The 24,487-nt window shown below is 41.6% G+C and overlaps 1 protein-coding gene across 4 annotated transcripts in view; it reads left to right on the top strand.

Moving 5' to 3' along the window:
* CALCR (calcitonin receptor) overlaps positions 1 to 24,487 on the top strand; it is a 173,157-nt gene that overhangs the window by 128,050 nt on the left and 20,620 nt on the right. For all 4 annotated transcript variants that reach the window (XM_068934848.1, XM_068934849.1, XM_068934850.1 and 1 more), the window contains exons 8-11: positions 10,118 to 10,271; positions 15,192 to 15,252; positions 15,356 to 15,422; positions 17,966 to 18,184. In XM_068934848.1, the coding sequence (XP_068790949.1) occupies positions 10,118 to 10,271; positions 15,192 to 15,252; positions 15,356 to 15,422; positions 17,966 to 18,184 (501 nt within the window). The remainder of the gene's footprint in view (positions 1 to 10,117; positions 10,272 to 15,191; positions 15,253 to 15,355; positions 15,423 to 17,965; positions 18,185 to 24,487) is intronic.

Raw genomic sequence — 24,487 nt, 5'->3', positions numbered from 1 at the left:
AAGATCCATTTGACTATTTCTTTTACATGAAGAGGATCCCATTGCTTATGGGGAAAACAATAGAAAGAGAAGGAGAAAAGGAAGACTGGTCTCTAATGCTCAGGTTTAGAGAGAAACTGGCCCAGCTACAGAGCTTTTGTAAATTATAGCCTACAAAGCACCCATATCGCAGCCATGAGGTTCTTAGTTACGGTGGCTGAGACCGTGAGAGGTGCAGGCCAGCACAATCCCCAGTGACGTTCCTGCTATGCGTATGGCTACAGAGGGGTCATTCACCATACCTGACTTTCAGGAGGTGATAGGGAGAAGGATACTCTTGCTCTATTTTCTTCTACCCTGATCCACAAAACAGGACTGACACATGGAGTGGAACAGTCTGTCCTGTTACCGTTGCATTTCTCTAGTATCAGCAGAATTGCACTTCTCAGGGTATAACTCTGTTTCCTAACAGTATGTGCTATGTAATGTCCAGCCCTGTCCAGCCCTGCTATGCCACAGGATCTCCCACTCTCCCCTCTGCATGTAGGCACAGCCAGTGCACCATCACTATTCTGGGCCTGAGGGCAAAGGCAGATTTCCCTCTAAGTGAGTGTGACCCTCCTTTGAGGGAGTGAACGACTGTGATGCAGGTCTTTAATACTGTTGCTTACATCCTCAAAACTTTCAGGGAAAAGGGGGAAGCACAAGCTTCTGTGTAACCCCAGTGGTATCAGATTTACTTTTGGGGTGGCATGCCATGCCCAGGATGCAAAACATGAATGTTAAAAGGACATTCACGGCATTCATAAATGCCATTTCAATGAAGAGCATTTGTGGTTCATACAGAACTACTGAACTCAGATTGAAAAGAAGTCAGTTATCACCTCGGAGAAAGATCCAGACTTTCTCAACTAAATTATTACAGTTGCTTTCTCAAAAGGAAGGACCATCAAGTTAACAGCTGCCATAAGAAGGGAAAATAAAGACTTAAGACTCTAAGTATGGATTTATTTTGGGCCAGATTTCCTCATCCTACTTTCCTCAGGAAGTATTCTGTCTGCATTGAAGTTGCTTTCTCTTTTGAAGCAGTGTGGTTGGCTCACGCATTTCAAAACTGTTATAGCATCATGAAGGGAGAGGTAGCTTTCAGGTAGCCCCATCCCAAAGTATTTCTTGTCAAATAATACAAATTACATCAGATTGTGTGGACAGCGCTTCCGCAGTACGTTCTCTATAGTTTAGTAGACCGAGTGTCACTTCCCCCAGAATTATGACTCTAGAAAATAATCTTGTACTACAAAATCTGTTGTGGTTCCCAGAGCCCTGGGGATTGTTTCCAGGTTTTTGGAGCATAGGCTGCATCTTTTCTGCTTGGGTGAGGAAGAACTATACTCAGCCACTGCATGGATGGAGGATATCAGGCAATCATATCCAGGAACAGCTGAGCAGGCCAGGCAATCCAAACTGCAGATTTGACTGCCTCTGTGAATAGACTGATGTCACCAGTCATTCTGCCTAATTATTATACACCTCCACCATCTCTGTTTGATCCTGAAGAAGCTGCCACTGTGGCAGAGAGAAGTAAGCACTTCCAGGACAGCCATTTTCAAAATCTGCATTGCAGTCTTGCCATTTAAGAGCTTTCTTTTGATTTCCTGCTGTTATTTCCTGGGAAATCCTTCCCAGCATGCTTCATATTTAGCAGATCCATTAAACTCTTGTGAGACTATGCCAGAAGCCAGAATAAGAAGGCTGCTCTCCAATAACTCATGCCAGCCAGCCGTTTTATCATCAACTGAACCAGCAGTTCTCATATCTGGCAACAGTGGCCATGTGCAGCCACTGGTGTTTTTATACAAGGTTGTCGCACCAAAGCACATGCTGGCTGTAGGTGTGATATTACTGAATCCACTACAACTTTGCTAAAATTCATGACATAATTCCAAACTGCTGCACAAGGAAGCTGTACTTATTTTAGCCTAAGAATTGAACAGTAGCTGTCCCTGAAAGGATTTCATGGTTTGGAGTTGTGCTTGACTGAATTCTAACACTAAGCCAATTCTCCACGCTTTACTGAGATTTTTTTTAATCATTTTTCCCCCTGGCTTTCCTCAAGAGATTGGAGATGTTTATAGTGAAGATGAAAACATAGGCTGAGACCTAGGTGACCATAGGTTTCTATCGATTGTACTGGCTCCTTATGCATTTGGGAGGTAGGTAAATAGATGGTATATCATTAGCCCCTAAACACTCAGCCATGCAAATGTCATTTAGCAACTTCTTATTCTTAAGTGTCAGCGCAACAAGCTCAAATGCTAACAGTTACTTTGTTGGTGAATTCTGCGCTGTGCTGTATGGACTCGACATCCTCTAATAAACTCCTGCTCCTGAGCTTTCCACAGAGGCCTTCTACGTGAGTGGAGCACTTAAGCACCTTAGGTTTTGCTATTATTCTGGGAATATAAAGCCATTATGTTTAGAAACCTTATTGAGGTAGAAGCAGCTCCTAATTCAAGATAATTCAAATAAACGTAAGGTTCCTCTCCAAATGTCCCTTTAAAAGAAGCCATCTAAAATGTAAGAAATTTCAACCTGAATTGGGTAGGAAACAATTTTTTCCAAAATTCCTCAAGAGATGGACGTTTCCAAGAAGGATTCCTCTCAGAAGGACTGTACGATGATTTCCAAAACAAGATATCCTCTCTAATACAGACCTCTGTACAGAAAATAGCTGCCACAGCTACTTTCTTCACTGGGATTTGTCTGATTAAACGGCAATAATCCCAGTGTAGGCCGCCTTATGCCTACAGCCTTACAGATGACAGCTAGGCAAACGGGGTAAGAACAGGTGAGAACAAATAGTAGTAATGACTGAGCAAGAGTTAAAAGGCTAGAGGCTTGGGCTAGTTAAATGCATGACCTTTAGCTTAGTTGGCTGGCCGTAAGTAGAATACTTATCAACCAATAATAGGTCAGTTATTTGGAGGATTAAGCTCTTTTCCTCAATATTTACCCTCTTATTTGGTTACAGTAGCCTACACTCAACTAGCTGGTCTCTGAATTTCCTTGTGCTCACTCTCCCTGACTACTAGGAAGTGCCTCTGTGTCCTTCAAAGGGCTGGTGGCTCCACCTGGCAGCAGGTCACCCCAGGAAAGGCACTAGTCTTAGTGCACCTAGTAAGTTTTGTAAGTGTTAAAACACTCATAGGCATTGAAAGTCAGATTTGTCTCACCTGCACTTAGACACCTGCATTGTAGATGTGTACAGCTGAGCTATGCTCGTGCTCCTTTTATAGCCAGCGATACACATAGGCACATCTAGGGCACAATGCAACTGATTTATTTTAGATATCTCATTTAGGACGAACTAATTTATGCTCTAATCTCCATCATCTGTATTGACTCAGTATATTTTGACCACAGTGGAGGCAGCATAGGTGTATATTTTTCGTCGGACAAATTCCAGTCCTATCATTAGAAAATCCCTGAAGTGTTTGTCTGAATCATGGATTCGTTATGTCAATGTCATCAAAGTTATCTGTGTACCTAGCCCCCAGAAAATGCCTTTGCAGTTCTATATCTTATATCTCAAACCTAAGCATGAGTATCATCAGGTATTAGATACATTCCACATAGAGTTAAACTAGTCTGGCTTTGGAAGTGATAACACCATATCCAGAGTAGAGCAGAGCTCAGGCAGAGCTGCCAAATCAGCACAAGACACTGCATATTTGAGTAACCTGTGCCTTGCCCCATCCTCCTGTGCCTAGTGACTGTGGCATAGGTGTGACTGCAGAGGAGAGGTGCCTAGGGTGTGTGGCTGGAATGATTTACCCCCTTCACTGGAGATTACCTCCCCTTCATCCGAGAAGACAGTAACAGACCTTGCGAGCACCTTACATGCTCCTTGCCAGCAAGGAGCCAGTGCTTCCCGGCACGTTAGCAATGGGAAGCAGCACTGCTGGGGGTGCCCCTTGAACCCCAAAGGAGCTCAGCCCAGTGCAGCACCATGCAGAGCTAAGAGCATGAATCCCAGAAGAGCAATAGCTACAGTAGCCAGGACTCAATTTTGAGATGACTCAGTGACTGCTTCTCTATAGCATAGACATGGGCACAGATGATGTTAAAAATATTCCTTGTCATTTAATTTCATATTTTGCTTTCTTGTAACACAAAACCTAGGGTCCCTCTGAGCAACTGTGTACGTTTTGTTCAGTAAATGGTTTAAAAGTATATTAAAACATTAATCTTACTCAGACCCACTGTGTGCCAGGTTTCTGACTGGAACACACTTTAATGGATGACTCATAGTAGATGTATTGTATAATGCGATGACGTCCTGATAGTCAGTGATTTACAGCTACAATACCTAGCACAGTCTTGCTGGAAAGTCCTTTTACTGCTTATTTGTGTAACATATGGATCCTTGGAATTTAAAAATATTTTCATAGAATAGTGATCTAATAATCAGAAAAAAGTATAAGGCAAGTCAGTAATCAAACTTCAAGTTACTCCTTTAACATGTAAAGTTAAGAATGCCTGAGCATATATTTTATTGCCTTCAAACTGAATTCAAATAAATCATGTCTGGCCTCTGTGGTGAGCAGTACAAACTCTCCATAGGGAGAGCCCTCTGCTGCTATGCACTAAGGAGTTTCACAGAAGTGAAGAAAAGCCACACTAGTTGATCCTAGGTGAAGTTAAATATATTTATTTCCCCTTAAACAAAGAAATGAACAGCTAGACTGATGGCCCATGTAACTGGCTTGGTTTAAAATTAATAACCTTTTTCGGCTTATTCTAACCAACTTACTTCTTTCAAATGTCAGTCTGGGGCTTTTCAGCTCCTAGAGAACATTTGAAAAGAGTTTTTTTTTTTATGCACACTGACACACTACACTGCTTTCATTTTTCATAGACCTTCAGAGTTGGCTAAAGCTGGTGTAAAACACAGACCCTCCTAACTTGCCATCCTGAGCCCTTTCATCAGGGAAAACACCAAGGAAAAACAAGGGCATATAGGAATCTGTAAATCCTTTCCTATGCCAAAATTGAGCTGCTCTTTTTATTCTGACTGAATTACTAGAAAAGCTGCTCAATATCAATTAGCAATTTATTTAATATTACATTTTATTATTACCATTGAGGACAGTATTCTGATTTTTATATAGTCTGAGTGTTTTGATTTGATGTGCCATAATGGCTAGAAAAGGTAATTAATGCTGCTGCTTTCCGTCCATAAGCTACTAACCAATAACTAAGGAAAGGCTTAACAGAGAAGAGGCAAATATATGTGATGAAGGGCTGTTGAATTAACCAAAGAGAGTGGCATACCAATTATATTACAACGCAATTGCTGGGTCCTGCACTGGTAGATGAACCTTTGAGACTTTTTAACAGGGATGGAACATTGAATAGTATTTATAATATGACAACAAATCGTGCAGCACATCACAGACACCAGCTCTAGCTCCTTCTTATAAAAGGAAATTTTACTTTTTCTTTGTGAAAAAGATCCAGCATCCTTTTGAAGTGCTTTCATTACATATCACAGCTGAGGTGTTCCCAAGAATTGCACAAATTCTAGCAAGATTTGCAAGGTAGAAGAATGTGCAGCAGCGTAGTAGGAACAAATAGCAAGTGACAGTCTCCTTGATCACAGATCCAAGCTTCTTTCCAGGCAGCATTGCCAAAAAAGGGTTCATTCTTGGCCTTTCTCCTAGGGCCATAAAAAAGCTCCTTTCTTGGAGGAGGAACTTGACTTTTCTAGTTATTTTCCTGATAATTGACTGTATCACACTTTCCTTTCCTACGCAGCCACCAACTAGCGCAGAAAGGAGCACTTCATTATTCCTCTATTTAGGAGACGGACACACCAGCCCAAGCAACTGAACTCAGTAGCTCACTACTGAACTGCAATAAAAAGGACCAGCTATTTCATATTAGAGCTCCCTGCTTATGAATTAGGAGTTAAAGCTTAAGTCAGCTGCACAGCCACAGACTAGGGACTCAGGACATTTTACTATCTTTCATAATATGAGTTGTAGTGGTGGTAGTAGCTGTAGTAGAAGGAATAATACCGGTGTTGGGATAATCCTGTGAGTCCTGGGTTTGACTGTACTGCATATTCTACAAACACACAGCAGGGCCAGAGACTGCCTCAGATACCTGGCAGCAAAACATATTTGACTTCAGCAGGAGACAAAACTCCTAGACATATTTTTTATGTCTCAAAGTTTACAACCAGTCCGTTATCAAGCATGGGAATAATGGAAGATTTGCTTCTGTATCATCTTGCAGTTTCATTTTACTTCTTTAGGTAAAAACAAACACTTCATAAAACTTACTAGTTTTTTGCAGTTTTCCCAGCTCAGACTAACTTACATGGAGACATGCTGTAACATTTGTCATGTTTCACTTGTACTATGAATGAATTCCGGTTAGGACCTCTGCAAGCTAATTTTCTTCATCAGTAGCAGGTTCTTTTCTTTTGCATACTCTTACCTAAGGAAAACAATCTATTTTGATTGTAGGAAAATGTTTCCACTACACCACTTAGCGACAGATGAAAACATGCTGCATTTTAGCTCATCCTAAGCAAGGACTGCTTTTCACTATAGTTTGATTAATATATAATTCATCCTGATGCATTGTGGTGCTTAAACTATTCATGCTAACTTTTTCACGTTCATTCTCAAATTAATGTGATGTGGATTCAAGTACTAATCACATCCATCCTTCATGCCTTGCCAATGGTATTCTTTAACTTACTGCATAGCAGGTGATTGCATTCCTCAGAGCAGTCATGAACCTTCTGCATGGCCATTACTTTAAAAGATAGATATATCATTTTATTTTAAAAGCCACAAATGATAGTTCATAGTGGAAGGCACAGGAAAGAAAGAAATGTTGAGGAATGAAGTCTTACATATAGTTCTTCAAGAAACAAAGATAGTTCATGTTCAGAAAATGTACTTCCTATGTATGTATTTGTTTGAACGACAGATAAAAATTCAGCAAGGACTCATTTTGTTCAAATTACATGTTCGGTAAGTCTCTGTTCAGAGCATTGATGAACACCACAAACAGCCAGCAAAGAAAGGCAAGAATATTCCATATTCATCTCCTTTTCCCCTGAGAAATATGAAATAGTGAAAGCATTAAGTCAAAATAAAATTTGAGAATATAATGTAGATTTTATTGCAGAATCCACCAGTGCAGTTCTCCCCACCTCGGGTTGTCGGGGGCTGCAGTGTGCACTGTTTCCAAAGCCCACGTAGCTGCATGGAAAGCTGAGGCAACTCAGACGCTTGAAGAAAGCAGAATCGGCCCATCTGCAGCTCGTGGACACCCTGAGTTGTTCCCATGGGAATAGCTACTCTCTCAGACCGTCACTGTCATGCCCCACAGTTGTCAGGGGAAAGGATAGCTGGAGCCCTCAGGCTGACTTCCTGACCTGCGACTTCTGCTCTAACATCCTCACGGAAGAGTGTTCGACTGGCCCAGGCCGAACCTGAGATGTGATTGATTTTATTAAAGCTGTCTGGAAAACTACTGTGTTTACCCAGAAAGTTAACTGATTTTTTACACACTGACATCAACTGGCTTCTGTCAGGGAGAGTGCCACCCAAATTAAGTTCAGCCTTTGCGAAGCACTGTGTATCTGTTGGTCAAGGCAGCTCTTGAGAGGATGGGTGATCGATAAGGAGAGAATGGAGAAAGGCTGGCCACCAGCTGGGAGCCTACCCTGAGCACACAAGGCAAGAATCATATTGACCCAGACCTGTGAAAAACAGCCCTAGGATGATTTAAGAGTCTTAATGAACACATTTGCCAACAGAGAAAGGAGCAAATATTTATTCTTTTTCTTCCCTTTTTTTTTAATCTTTTCAGACCACTTATAGGCAACCCTTTTTTCTGCATACATTTCAGACACACTGTGGAAAAAAATGTGACCATCCACTCTGCCCTGTATGGTGAGTGGAAAAAAACAAATGATAAAAATCAATCCTTCATGTTAATCCTATCAGTCCTAAATATTCATGAGCACCAAAATGCACTTTAAATACCAAAACAGAAGTAAATGTATGTCTTCTGGTCATTGTGGTTGGAACGGTTATTAGCAAAAAGAGACGGTTCATTGAATGGCTATGAAATAAGCTTTTCTGGTCCAGAGCAACAGCCTGAGTCCTCCACACAGGTGCAGGATGGGCAGCGCTCTACTTGCTCAACAGATGAAATGTCCCTTTAAAGAGACAAGTAAATCCTAAAATTGTCCCTTCAGTCCAAGTAGTCAATTTGGAATTGAAAGGGAAGGAGTATGTTCCTGTGGCCACAGATGACAGCTCTTACTCCACCGTCACTGCTGTGACCAGATTTCTGATAAGCACATGGTTTCCCCCAAGGAAACCCTTGGCAAGACCAGCAGTGCCTCCCTGCTGTGCTGAGCCTCTGGGGTGCTGGGAGAAGGACACCCACGTATCCATAGTCCTGGCTGCAAAGTGTATCATCAGTGAGCCACTGGGCCTGCCTTGCCTGCTCCGAGGAGGCAGGTGGACATCATCTGAGGAGAAATGATGTTGTCCCACACCAGCTGGCTCTCTTGGAGAAAAGCAGGTAACGGGCACAACACATTTTCCTCCACAATCTGCCCACTTCTCAGTAAGTCAAAGCCACAATCGCTCATCACGGTGTATGTCTGCAACCTCACCTGCAATGCAGGCAAGAACCATTTCCCAGCTCTTGGGTTCACATAGGAACTTAGTCACGTGTGAACTTCATCACGACTTTGTGTCAGAGCAGGCATCCCAGTACAAGAGAGACATGGCACTGCTGGAGAGAGTCCAGCGGAGGGCTACCAAGATGATTAGAGGGCTGGAGCATCTCTCCTATGAAGAAAGATTGCAAGAGCTGGGCCTGTTCAGCCTGGAGAAGAGAAGATTGAGAGGGGATCTCATCAACGTGTACAAGTATCTGAAGGGAGAGTGTCAAGAGGATGAGGCCAGCCTCTTCTCCGTGGTGCCCAGCAACAGGACAAGAGGCAATGGGCAGAAACTGAACCACAGGAAGTTCCATCTGAACCTGAGAAAAAACTTCTTCACAGTGAGGGTGACAGAGCATTGGAACAGGTTGCCCAGAGAGGTGGTGGAGTCTCCTTCGCTGGAGATATTCAAAAGCCGTCTGGATGTGATCCTGGGCAATATGCTCTAGGTGACCCTGCTTGAACAGGGAGGTTGGACTAGATGATCTCCAGAGGTCCCTTCCAACCTAAACGATTCTGATCCCCATCCCATGCCCTCTGGTTTCCATGGGAAAGAAACCCAAGAATGAGCCCAAATGGAGTAACGGCACATCCCAGGAGTGTCTCCAGGGTGTATGTTTAGCAGACCGGCAAGGCAAGGCCATTCCTGGAGAGCACTGTGTTCAGAGATGGCAAATGAGGTTCAGCTCCTGCACAGTGATTGCAAAGCCAAGAAGAACCTTTTCAAAATATGTCACCAAAGCTGGACCCAACTTGGCTATTTTTACCTCACTGACTCCATTTATTTTCATGTGTCTTATTGCTATGTGAACAAAATAAAGTAAAGCTGTATTCTTGCAAAGAGGCCAAGCCAGTATCCCTGATCCCTTACCAAAAAAATCTCTGCTGCCAGCAGCACTTCTCCTTCTCTAAGGAGCAAGCTCTGAGCTGGCTGCAGTTTAAAGAGTGAATGACTCTGACTCAGATGGGAGAGCAGAGCAAACCTTAGAAAACTATAATTAAAAGTAAATGAAAACATCTAGACTGGAGTTCTGAGTTACTCTCTTTTTTGCAGCCTTTCTTGCACTTGAAGAACAAATTCCTTGCTTCATTTCTAAAATCTATCAAATTGTCAATTTTTAAAGTGGATTTTTTTTACATAGTACTTTTTAGAGCGCTGTTATATATTTTTTAAGTAATTTGTGAGGTTTGTTTGTTCCATTAATCTCATTTATTAAAGTTTAAAATCTCCGTCACTGATATGTGCTGAACAAACCCAGCAAGAGCTGGGAACTTTTATTTCACTTTATTTTTTTACAGCCTAGCATTAGCATGTGTCTGCCTGCTTAGATGAAAAATTCATGTCAAGTGCATAACACTGTCTCGTGTGTCTAACAGGTAAGCTGCAAAGTGCTGCAATTCTTTCACCAGTACATGTTGGGTTGCAACTACTTCTGGATGCTCTGCGAAGGCATTTATCTTCACACTTTAATTGTGGTGGCCGTATTTGCTGAAGAGCAGCGTTTGCACTGGTATTACCTTTTGGGCTGGGGTACGTATGTTATAATTTGTAGCAATTTGGTCATTTCTTTCCAGCATCTGAATTCTTCTAGCATTTACACTCCTAAATTGTTGTATTTATACTACTAGTTCATAGCCTAAGGTTGAGTTATTTGAGTCCTAGATTTGACTGCATTCATTTGGATAGGACCAGAAACTCATAAAAATCAGCAGGAGTTAGTATCCATTATTTGCTAGATCTTGGGATTTGCTGAAAGAAATATTTAAGTTTGCTGAAGCAAAACTTCAGGAGAGAAATAGATTTCTATCCAAAAACATCTTTCATCTGAACAAAACTTTTCTATTTTTGTCATGTTATTTGCAAAAATACTGATCCATCACAGTACCTATAAAAGTGTATTTATTCTGGAATGAAGAGGAGGAAAATCAGTATCTATGCCTCCCAAAGTGAAAAAACACAACACACAAAAAGAGGAACCAGAGCCCTTCTGGAACTCTATCAAATATACTTTAGCAGATATTATTTTAAAGAAGAAGATACCATTCTACCTACACAGGAGTAACTCTGCTCTGCTGTGGCTCTAAGGGCTGAGCTTGTCTAACAACAGTGATCTCTAAAGCATTGCAGTGAAACATATAGGTGTCAGTGATGCAAATCTCAATAATATTCCTTGAGAGAAGTTACAAACACATGCACTATGAATACAAACGCTATATACTCCCAATGCATACTACCCTTGACTCAGTCTGGGCCTTTATTTCCAAATATGCAGGTCTCTACTCTTTCCACTAAGGGAGACTTTGCCTTTTAAGTAGTAGTAGCAACAACAGATATTTAACCTTTGAATTGTCTGGCCCGATAGAAAGCCAACCAAATAAATACAACCAATATACTATAGTGAGGTGCAGACCCTTTCACATTTAAGTCACCATTGGAAATCCAATCCGCATCAGTGTTAACAGAAAGTCATTACTAACCGTAGCTTTTTTCCAGTTAGACATCATGACATGAGTTTCCGGCCTCATTCCAGTTCCTGGTGAGCCCATCCCAACATCTTAAAACCTACTGATGCAGCGAAGCAGCAAGTGGTGGCTCTTTATCTCTTGTCCATTGCACTTAGGGGCGTTCACTTGCATTTATCTGAAACTTAGCTCCTTTATTATGAGAATACCATCTTGATTTTTTGTATGAGAATAGCATCTTTCCTGAAAAGAGAGGGACCTGCCATGCTCCTAGAATTAAAAGTGTTTCATAAGCTCTTAGATGAAGAAAACCTTGCTAAGGAATCCTAAATTGAGCTCTGGGGTTCCTCTGTCAATCCAAATAGCTGAGTCCTCTCTGGGGCAAGAAACTGTGGAATCCCAGTTTCCATAGTTGAATACGCAGAGTGCGATCAGGCCCTCCTTTTGAAATGGAAGCTCTACCTTAAGGGTCATTTTGAATATTTCTTTCTGGGTAAAACTTTTGCCATTTTCATGTCTCCTAGCATAAGCCATTCTGAATTTGTGGCATCCCCTATGCAATTATCTTGGGAAAAATGGTCATAAACATGGATCTTTCAGACAACATTCAATTTAGGCCGTGCAGTCGAATGCAACTGGTACAGCTAGCCTGCAGTGAAAACTTATGAGGTAGCCGTATTATTGCTGAGAAGAGCACTAGCATTATGGTAGATAATTCAGTGAAGATGTCTGATGAGATCCTGATCAGTATCTGCAGCACTACCTAAAAAGTAAATAGGGTAGTGGCTGTGGGAAGAAGCTGACGATATCTTGGCAGGGAAAAGGTTAATAAAAATGGACACAAATCTTTGACTAAGACATCTGCAGCCTGATTAACGGATACCTTCAACAAAAAAAGTAGTCATTAACACCTTCTGAGGTAGAAATCATTATTAGCAATATGATCTAACTAGGACTGTCTGGCTATCTCTTCAGTTAGGATAAATTAGTGTAATTCCACTGATTCCAGAAGTGGAAGTCACATGGTCTAACTTTAGACAACTGGCTGTATTAATCAGTGGAGAGAGATGTATTTCTCCAAAGGGCAACTCAGAGTACCCGGAGCAGGCTGTGCTCTGAATTACTATTGAAAGGGTCAAGGTAAATGTACAACACAACACGAATATAATCATTATTCATTTTTATGGCTAATCCCGCTGCAAGAATACCTGGATTATTTTATTTGGAAAAATCACTAATAGCATTTTAAAAATAGCTTTATAATAAAAATAACAATGTAAGCAAAATATCAAACACTTCCCCAGAAGATTCAGATGGTTGAATATAAACTGACATGGATGAACAGATGTACTTCAAGCCTGATATCTTCAGGTGACACCTTCTCTGGCAACTGCTGCTAGGGATGTCCTTTTCCAATAGTTATTGTTTCCATGGCTTAAACAATCCCCCTCATGTGGGGCAATAAAATAGTATCAAATGTTTGCATCCAGTTACGGTCCATGCAGTCCAGCTGCTTCAAGCAGTTGCATCCACATATAATTCAAAAGGGAATCATTTATTGGGACAGTGCTGAAAGAAGAGTGTCCTCCAGAGGAAATGCAGTTAAGCATAATTGCCAGTTTGTGCCCTAGAGGATCTGACATGACCTAAAGGGCTATGTCTTACCTGTTCCTTTGATGGCTAGGGTGAAACCTTTTCTGCATGGCTTGTGCCCCCACTGTGCAGGTGGGACGACTGGTGTGTTATATGTTATGCCTGAAGGTGTGTGCTGCCTCTTTAGTGAGCAGTGCGGCTGCAACATCTGCTTTGTTTCCAAGGATGGTACAGCTGTCCCTCTCCTCCAGGCAGTATCTAAATCACCCTGCTCTGGAAAAGGTGGAGCTGAGCCATGAACTCCCTTCTTCACAACCCTTTTCTGGGAGTTTTGCCCCAGGAGGCAACTGAGACCCAGGAGGCCTTTTTGGTGCTCTACTTCTCATTGCTGCCACCTTTTGGTCCTTCGCAAGGGAAGATCAACATCCAGCCACACAGACTGGCACACTGCTGGAAATCTGAGCTCTAGACAGTCATGAGCTTCTTGCCCTGTAACTGACTAATGAAAACTTTCCGTCGCGTTTTTAGGATATGCATGTGAATCTGTTGAGCCAAACAGTCTAGGCTAATGCATTTAACAGAAGAAAAAAAAATCCCTTCATCATGTGGAGCATTCTACTTCAATGCTACAGGCCAGGGCTTTCAGATGAAAACATTTTGCTTTTACAGAATGGCTCCTTAAAAATAACATTTCCATCTATGTTATCTGTCAACAAAACTGGCTCAGACTTGCCCCATTTCCAAATCAAAAGGATTTTCTCAAGCTGTCAGTCCCATAAGCTCCCCCCGAGACTGGAAGCTCCTTCCTTTCTGCTGTAAGCTTTTTGTTTTTCTGCCATGCATCATCACCCTAAAAAGGCATTCTGCAGCCAGAAGCCAAGAACTCATTTTACCAACAATATATAAGGGATAAAGCAATCTGTGTACTCTCCCACAGCTGCATTGTCATTCCAAGGTAAATTATAGAAAGAACTTCTTTTGGCATCGGAGTAAGAAGCTATTGCATAACGATACCTGGCGACAGAAGTGCTCTATTTACATACTTTCATGACCTTATTCTCACTCTAGCATTAGCTGGCCTGTGCTCTGAGGTAAGAATTCCTGAGAATTTGGCTAAGAATTCTCTGTCTCTTCTAAAAGTATTTATGAAATCGCCACCACCCAAGAAAATAGGGAGCCACATTCCTCCCTCTATGACTAATCACAGGATCATCAGGACAGTTTCACACATTTTTATTTATAGCTCTAAAATATCCACAGTTCAGATCAAACATGCATGGTTTATAGGGAACAGACAGCAGCTACACCAAATGCATCCACAGAGTACTCTGCAAAGGGCAGACTAGGCAGTATAGCATCTACCCGCTGGCCAGCTCTTAGTACATACAGGGTTGTACAGATTGGTGTATTTTAGGACAGACACCTTTATTCCAGATTTCTAGCCTATTGAAAAGGGAGACAATGCACAAGCAAGCAGAAAGAAGAGGGGCAGAAGTGGGCCTGACTGCCATTCTTAATGTCAGGGTGGAAGAACAGCATGGCAGAAGCAACTCAAGGTTTGGAGGGGCCAGGCTCCTAGGGTCGATTTAATCAAGGACTTCAGGCTGTTCCTCCAGACGCTGTTATTGCCTCCCATGCTGGAAGGGGTACAGGATGGCATGTGCCCAAGTCTTTGGCCCAGGGCTGCCTACAGCCCTGCGTCAGGACATGGACCTCCCACTGCGTGCCGGGTGGGACTCATAGCCACGGCAGGAGACGTCGTGGCAGAGCACCCGCAGCTCCCCGACACTGGGACCAACGCACATGGGCAGGCCACCTGCCTGCACAGGCGCTAGGGACTGGTAGGATTCACAGGGAGCAGACATCCTAAATCCCATTCCCATGCAATGACTGACTCCACACATTTTCTCTTGCCATAGGCTGAGAAAGAGCAACTCTTTGCTCTGTTGTTATGCTCCATGATATGGTGTACAAGTTAATTTGCCTCTGTCATGCTCAGTGGTGATTTACATGTTTTTAACAAGTATCCCTGGTTTCCTGAGAGACTGCTCCATGCAGAACTGAAGGCTCTCTGCCTCCTTCCCACACACCTGCTCACATCCCTTCTCTGCATGATCCGCATCGGACCAGGGACGTCCAGCAGCTGCTTGTGCATTGTGCCATGTGGGAGCATTGCATGTGTGTTTCACTTCTCCCATCAACCTGGCTTAGGCGTTGTTCCCTCTTGTATCTCACAGTCGAGGTAATGCTATGACCCTGAGTGAAATGGGATTATCACTTTTTCATGAAAGCTGTGATATATGTTCTAAAGAGAAAGGGGGTTGTTTGTGTGTGTGCCACACGAAATTCGTGCCAAAAGGATACTGAGACCTAATTATGTCTTTAATTGTTTCAGGGTTCCCTTTAGTGCCAGCATCTATTCATGCCTTTGCAAGAGCCAAATACTTCAATGACAAGTGAGTAGTATGTCATTTTTTTAAGGAATTAAGCTTTATTTAACTATGTAACACAATTCATTTGAATTAGTGGTATATTTTTAATGGTGTATTTCCCTTCTAGCTGCTGGATGAGCGTTGACACTCACTTGCTCTATATTGTTCATGGACCTGTAATGGCCGCTTTATTGGTAAGAATATTATTTTCTATCAACGGTTTAATAATTGTTTTAGAAATGCTGGTAACCTGCATAGAATAAAAGTTTCTGTATTTTAAGTATCGTGGCAGAAACTGAAAAGTAGCTGGTGATTTTCCCCATTGCGAAGGACATACATGTTAAGAGAACAGATTCTCAATACTTTTCAAAAATCAGCCCTGTAAAGGGACCTCCCAATAAAGAGTGAGATCTTGAGGCAAACAGAATCTCCAACTGCTTTTGAAAATCACAGCTGTCGCTCTACTCCATGGTAACTTATTTGTGACAAACATACAGCATTAAATGACAGATTGTGAGCAAATGCAAGCCAGCTGGTCAGCACTAGTTTTACTGGTCTCTACACTGACGTGGTCCAAAGGTAGTGAATTAAACTAGGCCAGGAATGAGACTGGACTCAGAGCAGGAGCAGGAGCAACACAGGACAAGACATAACTTGCTAACGTGTATATGCAGCATGTTACATGCAAGTGGTGCCCTGTTTGGTGCAGTAGAGCTGACCTTCCTGAAATGTGCAGAAGGTTTTTAACCAGGCAAAGCCCCAAGCCCATCTCAATGTGTCACCCAAGATGTACTTTCAGCTTTCTAGCTTCCACTAGCTTGCACAGATATACCTGTAGTAATTACCTGGGAGGTCAAATGGTGGGGCGAGGAACACTTGCGATGTCTCTAAATAAAGAAACAACCCTCCACGCAAGTGTATCTGAAAAGTCTGAAAAAATCTTTCTATCCTTTCTTCAGAAGCAATCTTGCATGTCAGCAGTACCAAGAAGCAGACACCTCTCCCCATGTTCAGAGTCTGCCATTCTTTGAGAATTACATTTATTATGGGTTTATTAGTTCAATGTGGATTGCTTCTGCTGTCACAATGCCAGCTTCTAGGGGTGGTCATTTAACCTTTATTTTTATCACCACATGGCAAGTTTGTACATCGTAGTCACAAAGAAACCAAAGTCTGTTCTTTATGGAAAAAAAGAATAATCTTTAACTTTTTAAAATAAGGCTTTAGAATTTCTGGCTTGCTTTTGTGCCATTTCCAGTCAGATTTTTCTTGTGAAAATGGCAATTTTTGCAGAACCACCTACATGATTTGCCGTAAGAATCTCACAGTGATAGAGAGACTCAGAAGAGCTGAAGGTTTTTACCTTTGCGAAGTCTTTTTTCCACCTTTCACAAATATTTCAAGAAATTCTAAAACTGAAGGTTAACCTGAGCAAGTGAAGTCAGAGGAGGATGGAGAACAAGTTTTAGATTTAATGCTGAATGGGATCTCTGAAGTTATTTATTATTCCTTTTTTTAAATTAGAGCACAAATGTAAAACATTTGAAAGATTTCTCAGTGGCAAAGAATTTATGAAATGGTCTGTTAAAGCTTACTGATTCATGATTTATTGTTCTGAAAGGCCCAGATGAAGTTTCTCGTGTATTTATGGAATATAGCCTACTAAAATAGCTATGTAACGTATGCAATATGAGAATATTTATTTTAAGACATTATATGAAAGGAGCCCTTTGAAGTTCACAAGCATATGTGCATATATTATTGAAACAGAGTGGAAAAGAATGATCTGAGTACACTGGAGTAAGAGAGAGTCTGTGATATCTATAATACACACCTGGTACCCACTGGACCCATTTTCATTATGCATCCACCCAGCTTGTTCCTGGCCCAGGCTCCCAGCACATCCTGCAAGGACCTCCATCTGTGAAGCCACAGCAAGAGCAGGTTTTCATATGCTGGGCACCTGCATCTGAAATCAGATTTCCAGAAGCAAGGCAGGAAATAAGATACTGAGCTAGTCAGAATACCTGACCAAAAGAGTCAAAACTTTATGAAAAGTTCAGCCTTTCTGCCTTGAGCCAGCAATTTTAGCTTTAACCAGTGGATAATATACCATGAGGTTTATATGGTCTGGTGTAGGTAAGGGTAAGCCTAGATTTTTCTTAAGAGTACACTTGCCCCTTTGTGCAGTCACAAACCTGAAATATTGGCCTATGTAGGCCAGAGCACATTCTTTGGAGAATGCAGATGCCCTCATATGTCCCATATGCCCAGGGACATGGTGGGGGATTTTTCTCACCTAGCTGTAGACTTCAGTGCAGAACGAAGCGAGATAGCTAAGCCACCTTTGGAGTCCGGAGAGAGAGACAGTCAGTCCTGGGAGCAATTCGTCTGCATTGTATTAGACTTTTGCATAGACATGAGGTGAATTGTGCCCTGGAAGTCCTAAATTTGACCACAGCAGTGTCAAAATACTCAGTGTTTTCTAGAAGGGAGCCCAACCTGTCTGACACATCTGTTCAGGCAGGTCCTAGGGGACACGTGTAGAGGTGCTTAACACCTACTCTCTTAAGACGTTCAAGATTAATTTCCAAGGCCAGACTATCAAGGAGCTGCCCATTATGAGTTCCAGTGAAGCTAGAAAGTTATATTTTACTGTCATTTGCATGCGCTGTATTTATACTTTGAATGCCTGCTTAATTTGAATGCTTTGCCAATAAGCTCTTTGCTTTTGCAGGTCAATTTTTTCTTTTTGCTTAACATTGTCCGAGTTTTGGTGACAAAGCTAAGAGATACCCACCGTGCTGAGTCTAACATGTATATGAAAGCTGTCAGAGCCACTTTAATCCTGGTGCCTTTACTAGGAATACAGTTTGTTATTATTCCCTGGAGACCAGAAAACCGTCTTGCCGGAGAAATATATGATTACATCATGCATATATTAATGCATTACCAGGTATGTTATATAATAACTACTTAGACTTAGGTGAGGTATTTGCTGTTAGGTTAATTTAGCCAAAGAAGTTGTTGCCAACTGTTTTGCCATGAAAATGAGTGTGATTGATTGTGATTTTGTGTTTCTTTCCTAACCACTTTTACGTTATTGGATTTTCTTCCCCTGCAAAAATAGTATTGTTGCATAAAGAACAATCACAAGATAGAGGAAACCATGAAAAAGGCAGCAAAGATGATCAGATAGCACTATTTCTAAATTAAATGGAGAAATTTGAGATCAGTGAGGGTTTTAAATAATGTTCAAAGCACTATGCTTGCCAGTGCATTCAGATTGACTGAAACTGTTGCCATGAGGTTAATATAAAAATTAGTTGTGCATGAAAACGGTTGTGTGGAGGGAAAGTCCAATGAAGACAGTGAAACTTCATTTAAGAGTTAAAATTCCAGCATTATGCCGTTTAAATTAAAATATAGCGCTAATATTTTGATTTTATAAATACTTTGAAAATGCAGCATTATTCAATAGATCTGTTTTGGTTTTCCTCTTTTTTTTTAACACTAAATGATTTTAAATGCTTGGTTATCTGGTTTACTGGCTGTAATATATCCAGTCTCATATTTACTAGGAAGGGCAGATTTCAAATGCAATTGCGAGTAGCAGACAACATACACAGGCATAGTGACCCACTTCTTGGTTCCTTTTATGCAGAAGGTAAATGCAGAAACTGTTTTAATATAGTAAGTAAGTGAATAACTATAAAAAATCAGTGATGCTTCTTTCCTTAAGCTGAGTGATAAATAATACTAACGAAAGCTATTCATCCTGTCATCTTAGGTTATACTTTCTGCTGCATTAAAAATCCCCCTTACCCCTCCAAAAATGTGGCTGTGTATTCTGCTGCATGCATAGAATAATTGAAGTAAGAGGCCTGTCTATTTTTGCACTTTATGCCATCTTTATTTTACAGTTCTTAAAGTAACGACAGTTTGTTTCTTCTATTGCTACCTGGACCACTGTGTTGTCACTTCAGGAGTCTCAAGGTTGTTCTCGAGGATTGTCTCCAAACATACTTCTCTGGTGTCAAGTTGCTTACAGTTTTAGCAAGCTCGGATAAGACAGAGTGTTAAGATAGTCATTGTACTCTAAAAGCATCTTCCAGTTCCTGCAAGGTTGTCAGAGACCCACAAAAAGAACGTTAATTAGCAATCCTAGTTATGCAAGAGAAAGTAGCTAAGCTGTTGCCAAAAGGGAACCAGCCATGGAAGGGAAGTATCATGAAACTCAGCTGCAACAAGGGATGGGATTAGAGAAGGGAGGGATCTAAGAAGACAAAGTTTTGTCTTCTGTGGGCTCCTTCTACTCTTCTCTCAGTCCTCGAAACGGGAGTCTGTCCCAGGCTTAGTGACACCAAATGCCTAATGGCCCATTCTTCGTAGTCCATTTTGGCAGCAGTACCAGTGCTGGGGACACCAGCGTGGATACGATGGCACCACCCAGAGCTGTCCCAGCAAGAGTGGTGACACAGAGCTGTAGCTGCGTTGCTCTAGTGCAGACCAAGCTTCTGACCCGACAGAGGAGCTCTTAAAACCTCAGGAAAGTAATCTTAGTGTGCTACCTGACAGCATGTAAAAACTGATCTTTCATGAGAGCTATGCAGTTAACCCACTGACTGTAACTAATGGTGACTCCTCCTTTTCTACTTAAAGCAGAATTTTTAAACTGTATTCTAAAATAAACTTTCTTATTCCCTTCCCAAGCATTGCTTGTATGCATATTTAAAATAGCCAGCTATATAATTCTTCCTCTGGTGCTCATTTTCTTCTAGGAGTGATTATGTAATTAGCAGATACTGTATTAGCTTGTGTAATGGCTATATTCCTCCCCTAGCTATTTCACCCTCATAAACTATAGTGCAGCCTGCCTCTCCATAAACTAGCAGCAGTCTGTTAATCTCTGCATCCAGTGGCAGGAATATACAAGAGACATTATCTATGTAATTATGATATTTCTTCATGTGGTTGATGTAGCACATTCTCCATTCATCTCTAAACTGATTAAACAATGATTTTTTTTCTGGAACAGAAAGAGAGGCAGTTTTTCAACAGTGCATCCCTGCTTTAAGTGACCACAATGATTTGATATATTAGTTACCTCTTCCACGTATACAGGAAAGGTACAAACTAGCACTGCAGTCTATTGTAATAATCAGATGATTGAAGACAATGAATGAGAGACAATTTGTTCCCCGATGAAACTGCAATAGTATTTCCTTTATTGTGGTGTTCCCAGCTGAAAAAAAAATGCGATGAGATGTTACCTGCTAAGCTTCCTCTGCCAAAAGCGATTTCACGTAGCAGAAGCCAGTCTGATTTTGAATTGTTCTGCCCTGTTTGCAATATTACCCTCAGTGTTCACCATTTCAAGCAGAAGGATTTTTTCAAATATGGCTATACGAGGAATTCCCACTTGCCTCGCTTTGTCAGGTTGTGTTGTTTATGCTACATAGAGCTGATTCCTCTTAACAGATCTGTAGAGTGGATCTATAATAAGTTACAAAAATTGAAGACTGACTTTTGAGCTCCTAATATGAATGCATATATTTTTTCCACCCTACCCAGGAGCCCCTGGTGTAATCTGTAGAAGTAGAGATTTATAACTCCCCTCACCATAACCAGGATGAGTTCTTCAGTCTCAGACTGTGCTGAAATGAAGATTACATCAGGCAAAAGAAAGATATTTCCGTCCTTAAATGGAATAACTTATGCACAAAGTGAGATGCATTCAGTGGATTGATGAACATGCAGCTAGCTAATTAAACAGGCAGCGGGCCTAAAGTGGGCACCATAAAGCAAACATTTGCATTACAAAACAGCGAGTGATTTGCAGATTTTTCTCTAGAGAACCTGACTTTCAAAAGCCCATTAGATGATACTGAAAGCTTGTGAAAGATGTGCTTCTGCTCAGGGTGTAAAACATTACAGCTTGGGACGCACTGGCTCCTTGCACACCTCTCACATAACAACATATCCATCAGATTCACTTAAAAGCCTGAAAAATCCTACTGTGCTGCCCTGCAAAAACAAAGTGGTACAAATAGGTTGCCTCCTGTGAAGGAATGGAGCAGCAGCAGCCCTGTTTCTTGTGTATAACAAGAATATAACAATATTGAGGAGCCTACTGGCTCTCCGTGGTGAGAGAGGGCGGCACGGACGTGGCTCGTGCCTCACACCCCCAAGGGGCTTGCCTGCACCTCATACCTCCAGAGCAGAGCACAGCAGCCCCCCTGCGAGGTCCTGAGCCTGCGGGGTGGATGCTGCAGGTCCCCTCAGGCTGGTACCCACATCCGGTTTGAGGGATCCCAGGCAGGTGGAAAGAAAAGGGGGCTGAGCTCCTGTCTGAGGAGCTGTCGCTGGCAAGCACACCTGGGTGTCCCCCTTCCCTATCTCTGACGCTGAGTGATAACAGAGGCTTCATAAGAAAGAAATGTTAAGGAAATGCATTAGCTCCAGGATATGTATGTTAGTCCCACATACAGCCTTCCCCCACCAGATGCTCTCCAAGGAGCCCCCAACTCCCGCACCCACTCCCAAGCTCGTTCCACCAGCTTCCCCCTCTCGCTGACTTTGCTCTCCAGCACAGTGCATTTGGAGACAGCATCACACCACCCAGCATGGTATGGCACCCCAAGCCAGAGAAGGTATAGCCACAGAGGTCTGCTTGGTGCGGTGGAGAAATGGCCCCTGAATCAACAGCAACGTGCATGCATTGGAAATTATTCACGTTCTCAAATCGTTGCTGACTAAGATCTTAAATGTGCGAGTCTGCCCCTAAGAAGAACTAATAATGCTCTTCAGCATATGGGCCTTGTTGCCCTTAGCAAATAAAAATATCTTTTATATAAAATGGAGCACAATCAAAGGTTTCTTTCTCCTCAAATAAGATTAATCCCGTGTCACTTAGCAGCCTCCAAGAAATACCCTCAGGACTGCAGCACCTGTGCCCTGCTGAGCAGGAAGATCCAGCTCACAAGAGCCTGATTCGTATAAAAGTTATTTTGTCTTTTTTAGGCATGGGTTTGAGAAATTTATATACCTGCCCTGCCTCAAAGTTGTACTTTTAACGTCAGCTAATAGTCCTTGTGCAGCTTTATGCAGAAAAAATTAGCCCAGTTAAAGGCAACCTCTTACAATATCGAGATACTTCAATCCATTTTACATTCAATCTGTTTCTTTATTTAAAGGGAAATAAATATGCTCCTTGATGCCAGCCTAGACAAAAACTTGTTCTCCTGCTGCATAAAGTTAAGGACATAGTACTGCTTTTGACAACATAAGTCTTTCTTTCATTTCCTGTTCTCTTTTTCTTTGCATTATTACTAATTTTAAAACTTTCTAGTATTATGAGCCAATGAAAATTGGGGAAAAAGTTTTCTGAAAGCTGGATGTTATAAAGTGCCATTTTTGTATGAAAAATTGCTGTATAAAATGACAGTAATGAAACCTCCAGCAGGGAGATGGAGAAGATGCAAAAGCATGAGCTTTTGGTGATGAGATGTCTCCATCATTTTGCAACAGGTGAGCTGCCATCTTCAGCCCTCTCTTGACAATCTCCCTGTTTCAGCAGCAGTAGAAACTACACAGACATGTTCTTCACTTTGCTTTTTTTTTAACCTAACACGAGCAAATGCTTTGTCACACAATCATTTACCTCAGTGGTGCTGTATGAAAGTGCTGTGGATGAAGATGATCAGCAACACAGCATTGTTTTTCTGAAAGCTCTTTCTTTGCTGAAAAGTTCCTGTGGAGAATGGACGTGCTTCCCTGAATAATTTCTTACATTTTTCTGGACATGGAAGCACCTCGGCCATCTTTAGTTATTTTTAATGGACCAAAGCCTTCTGCAGTCTCAATCAGAAACTGTATTTTTATATTATGGCCATCTGTACAATTATCTCTGCCCTCAGCTGCTACCGTCAGTCATGAATGCAGCATCCCACTGAAGCCTAAAGGGCAGCAGAGTGTATAACTAGGGCAGAGACTAAGGCCATACAAGTGCTCAGTCATAACAGAAAGACGCATATATAGGATCCCTACTGCTTTTATGGAGTCATGAGATAGAAAAAAGCCAAATGAGGTATCAGAAACCCACCTAAATTTGCAGTATCTGCCTTGGGAAACCTTTTTGATGTTAATTGTTCTTAAATTGTTAGATTTAAAAATAATTTTTTTTAACTGAGCAAATTATTGGAACATCTTTTCAAGACAGACATCGGATAAGAAAGTGAAAACCAATTCAAATACCTGTCAAGCAAAGGATGTCTGTGGGCCAGTACTGGCATTTAAATGCAGGGAAAAACACACTATCGGGTCAATAAGATGCATGAAGTCCTCTGGACAGTCCCTAAGGCATGATTCAGTAGAGAGCCATGTTTATCTGGTCTTCACAAAGTTCCAGAAATAAAATAAAGAATTCCAGAAGCAGCCATTAAAGGCTTTAATCTCAAAATAAATGTATTCATCATCTCTGCCTTCAGTCCCACAGCCATTGTTATCCTACTATCAGCCTGACAACATATCACAGGTTAGTTTAACAACTCCACACAGTGGCAGAGAGACATAATTGACCTCGAGATACCATCCTCAACAACAATTGCACCCTATGCAAAAAAACAGCAGCAATTGAAGGAAAAAAGGAAGACTTATGTAAAAAAAGTATAAGAATTAACCTGTAGGCCACCATGAAATAATTACTCCAGATTCGGTTTCTCACATGTTTTAATACATCCATTGTAAAATCAGCTGCCTCTCGAGCCCTCTAGCTCAGAAAAGACAAAGCTAATATCGGCTACTGATGTAGCTCTGAAGCTTTGTAGCTGAGGGTACCCACATACTACTCTGAACTACGGGCAGAATTTTACATATAAAGCACAATGTGGAGGGAACACTAAGGACTGTAACCCTGTTCTTCATGTAGCAGCATTTTCGGACTGCGATTGAAAGCATGTTGGATGTTATGATAAAGACATCACAGAGATGAACAGATGTGAAGGATCTGGCAGTGCCAGAGCTTCACACTGTGTAGTGATACATATACTTTACGTAACCCAGTGAGATGGCAACTCTCAATCAAGATAACCATCCGGATGCCTTGAGACGTGAGCTAAAATTCAGGCAAGATGTAGAACCACTTTAGCATTTACTCTAATTAAAAACAACAAGCAGTTTATATGCAATTTTAATCTGACAAATCTTTGCTGCATTTGTTCTCTTGATCTCAACCTAAGTGTTCACTACTTGTGTGAAC

The sequence above is a fragment of the Struthio camelus genome, chromosome 2 (genome assembly GCF_040807025.1).
Source record: "Struthio camelus isolate bStrCam1 chromosome 2, bStrCam1.hap1, whole genome shotgun sequence".
NCBI classification, from domain to species: Eukaryota; Metazoa; Chordata; class Aves; order Struthioniformes; family Struthionidae; genus Struthio; species Struthio camelus.
Note: the sequence above shows the minus strand (reverse complement) of the source record. Positions and strands in the feature narration are given on the sequence as shown.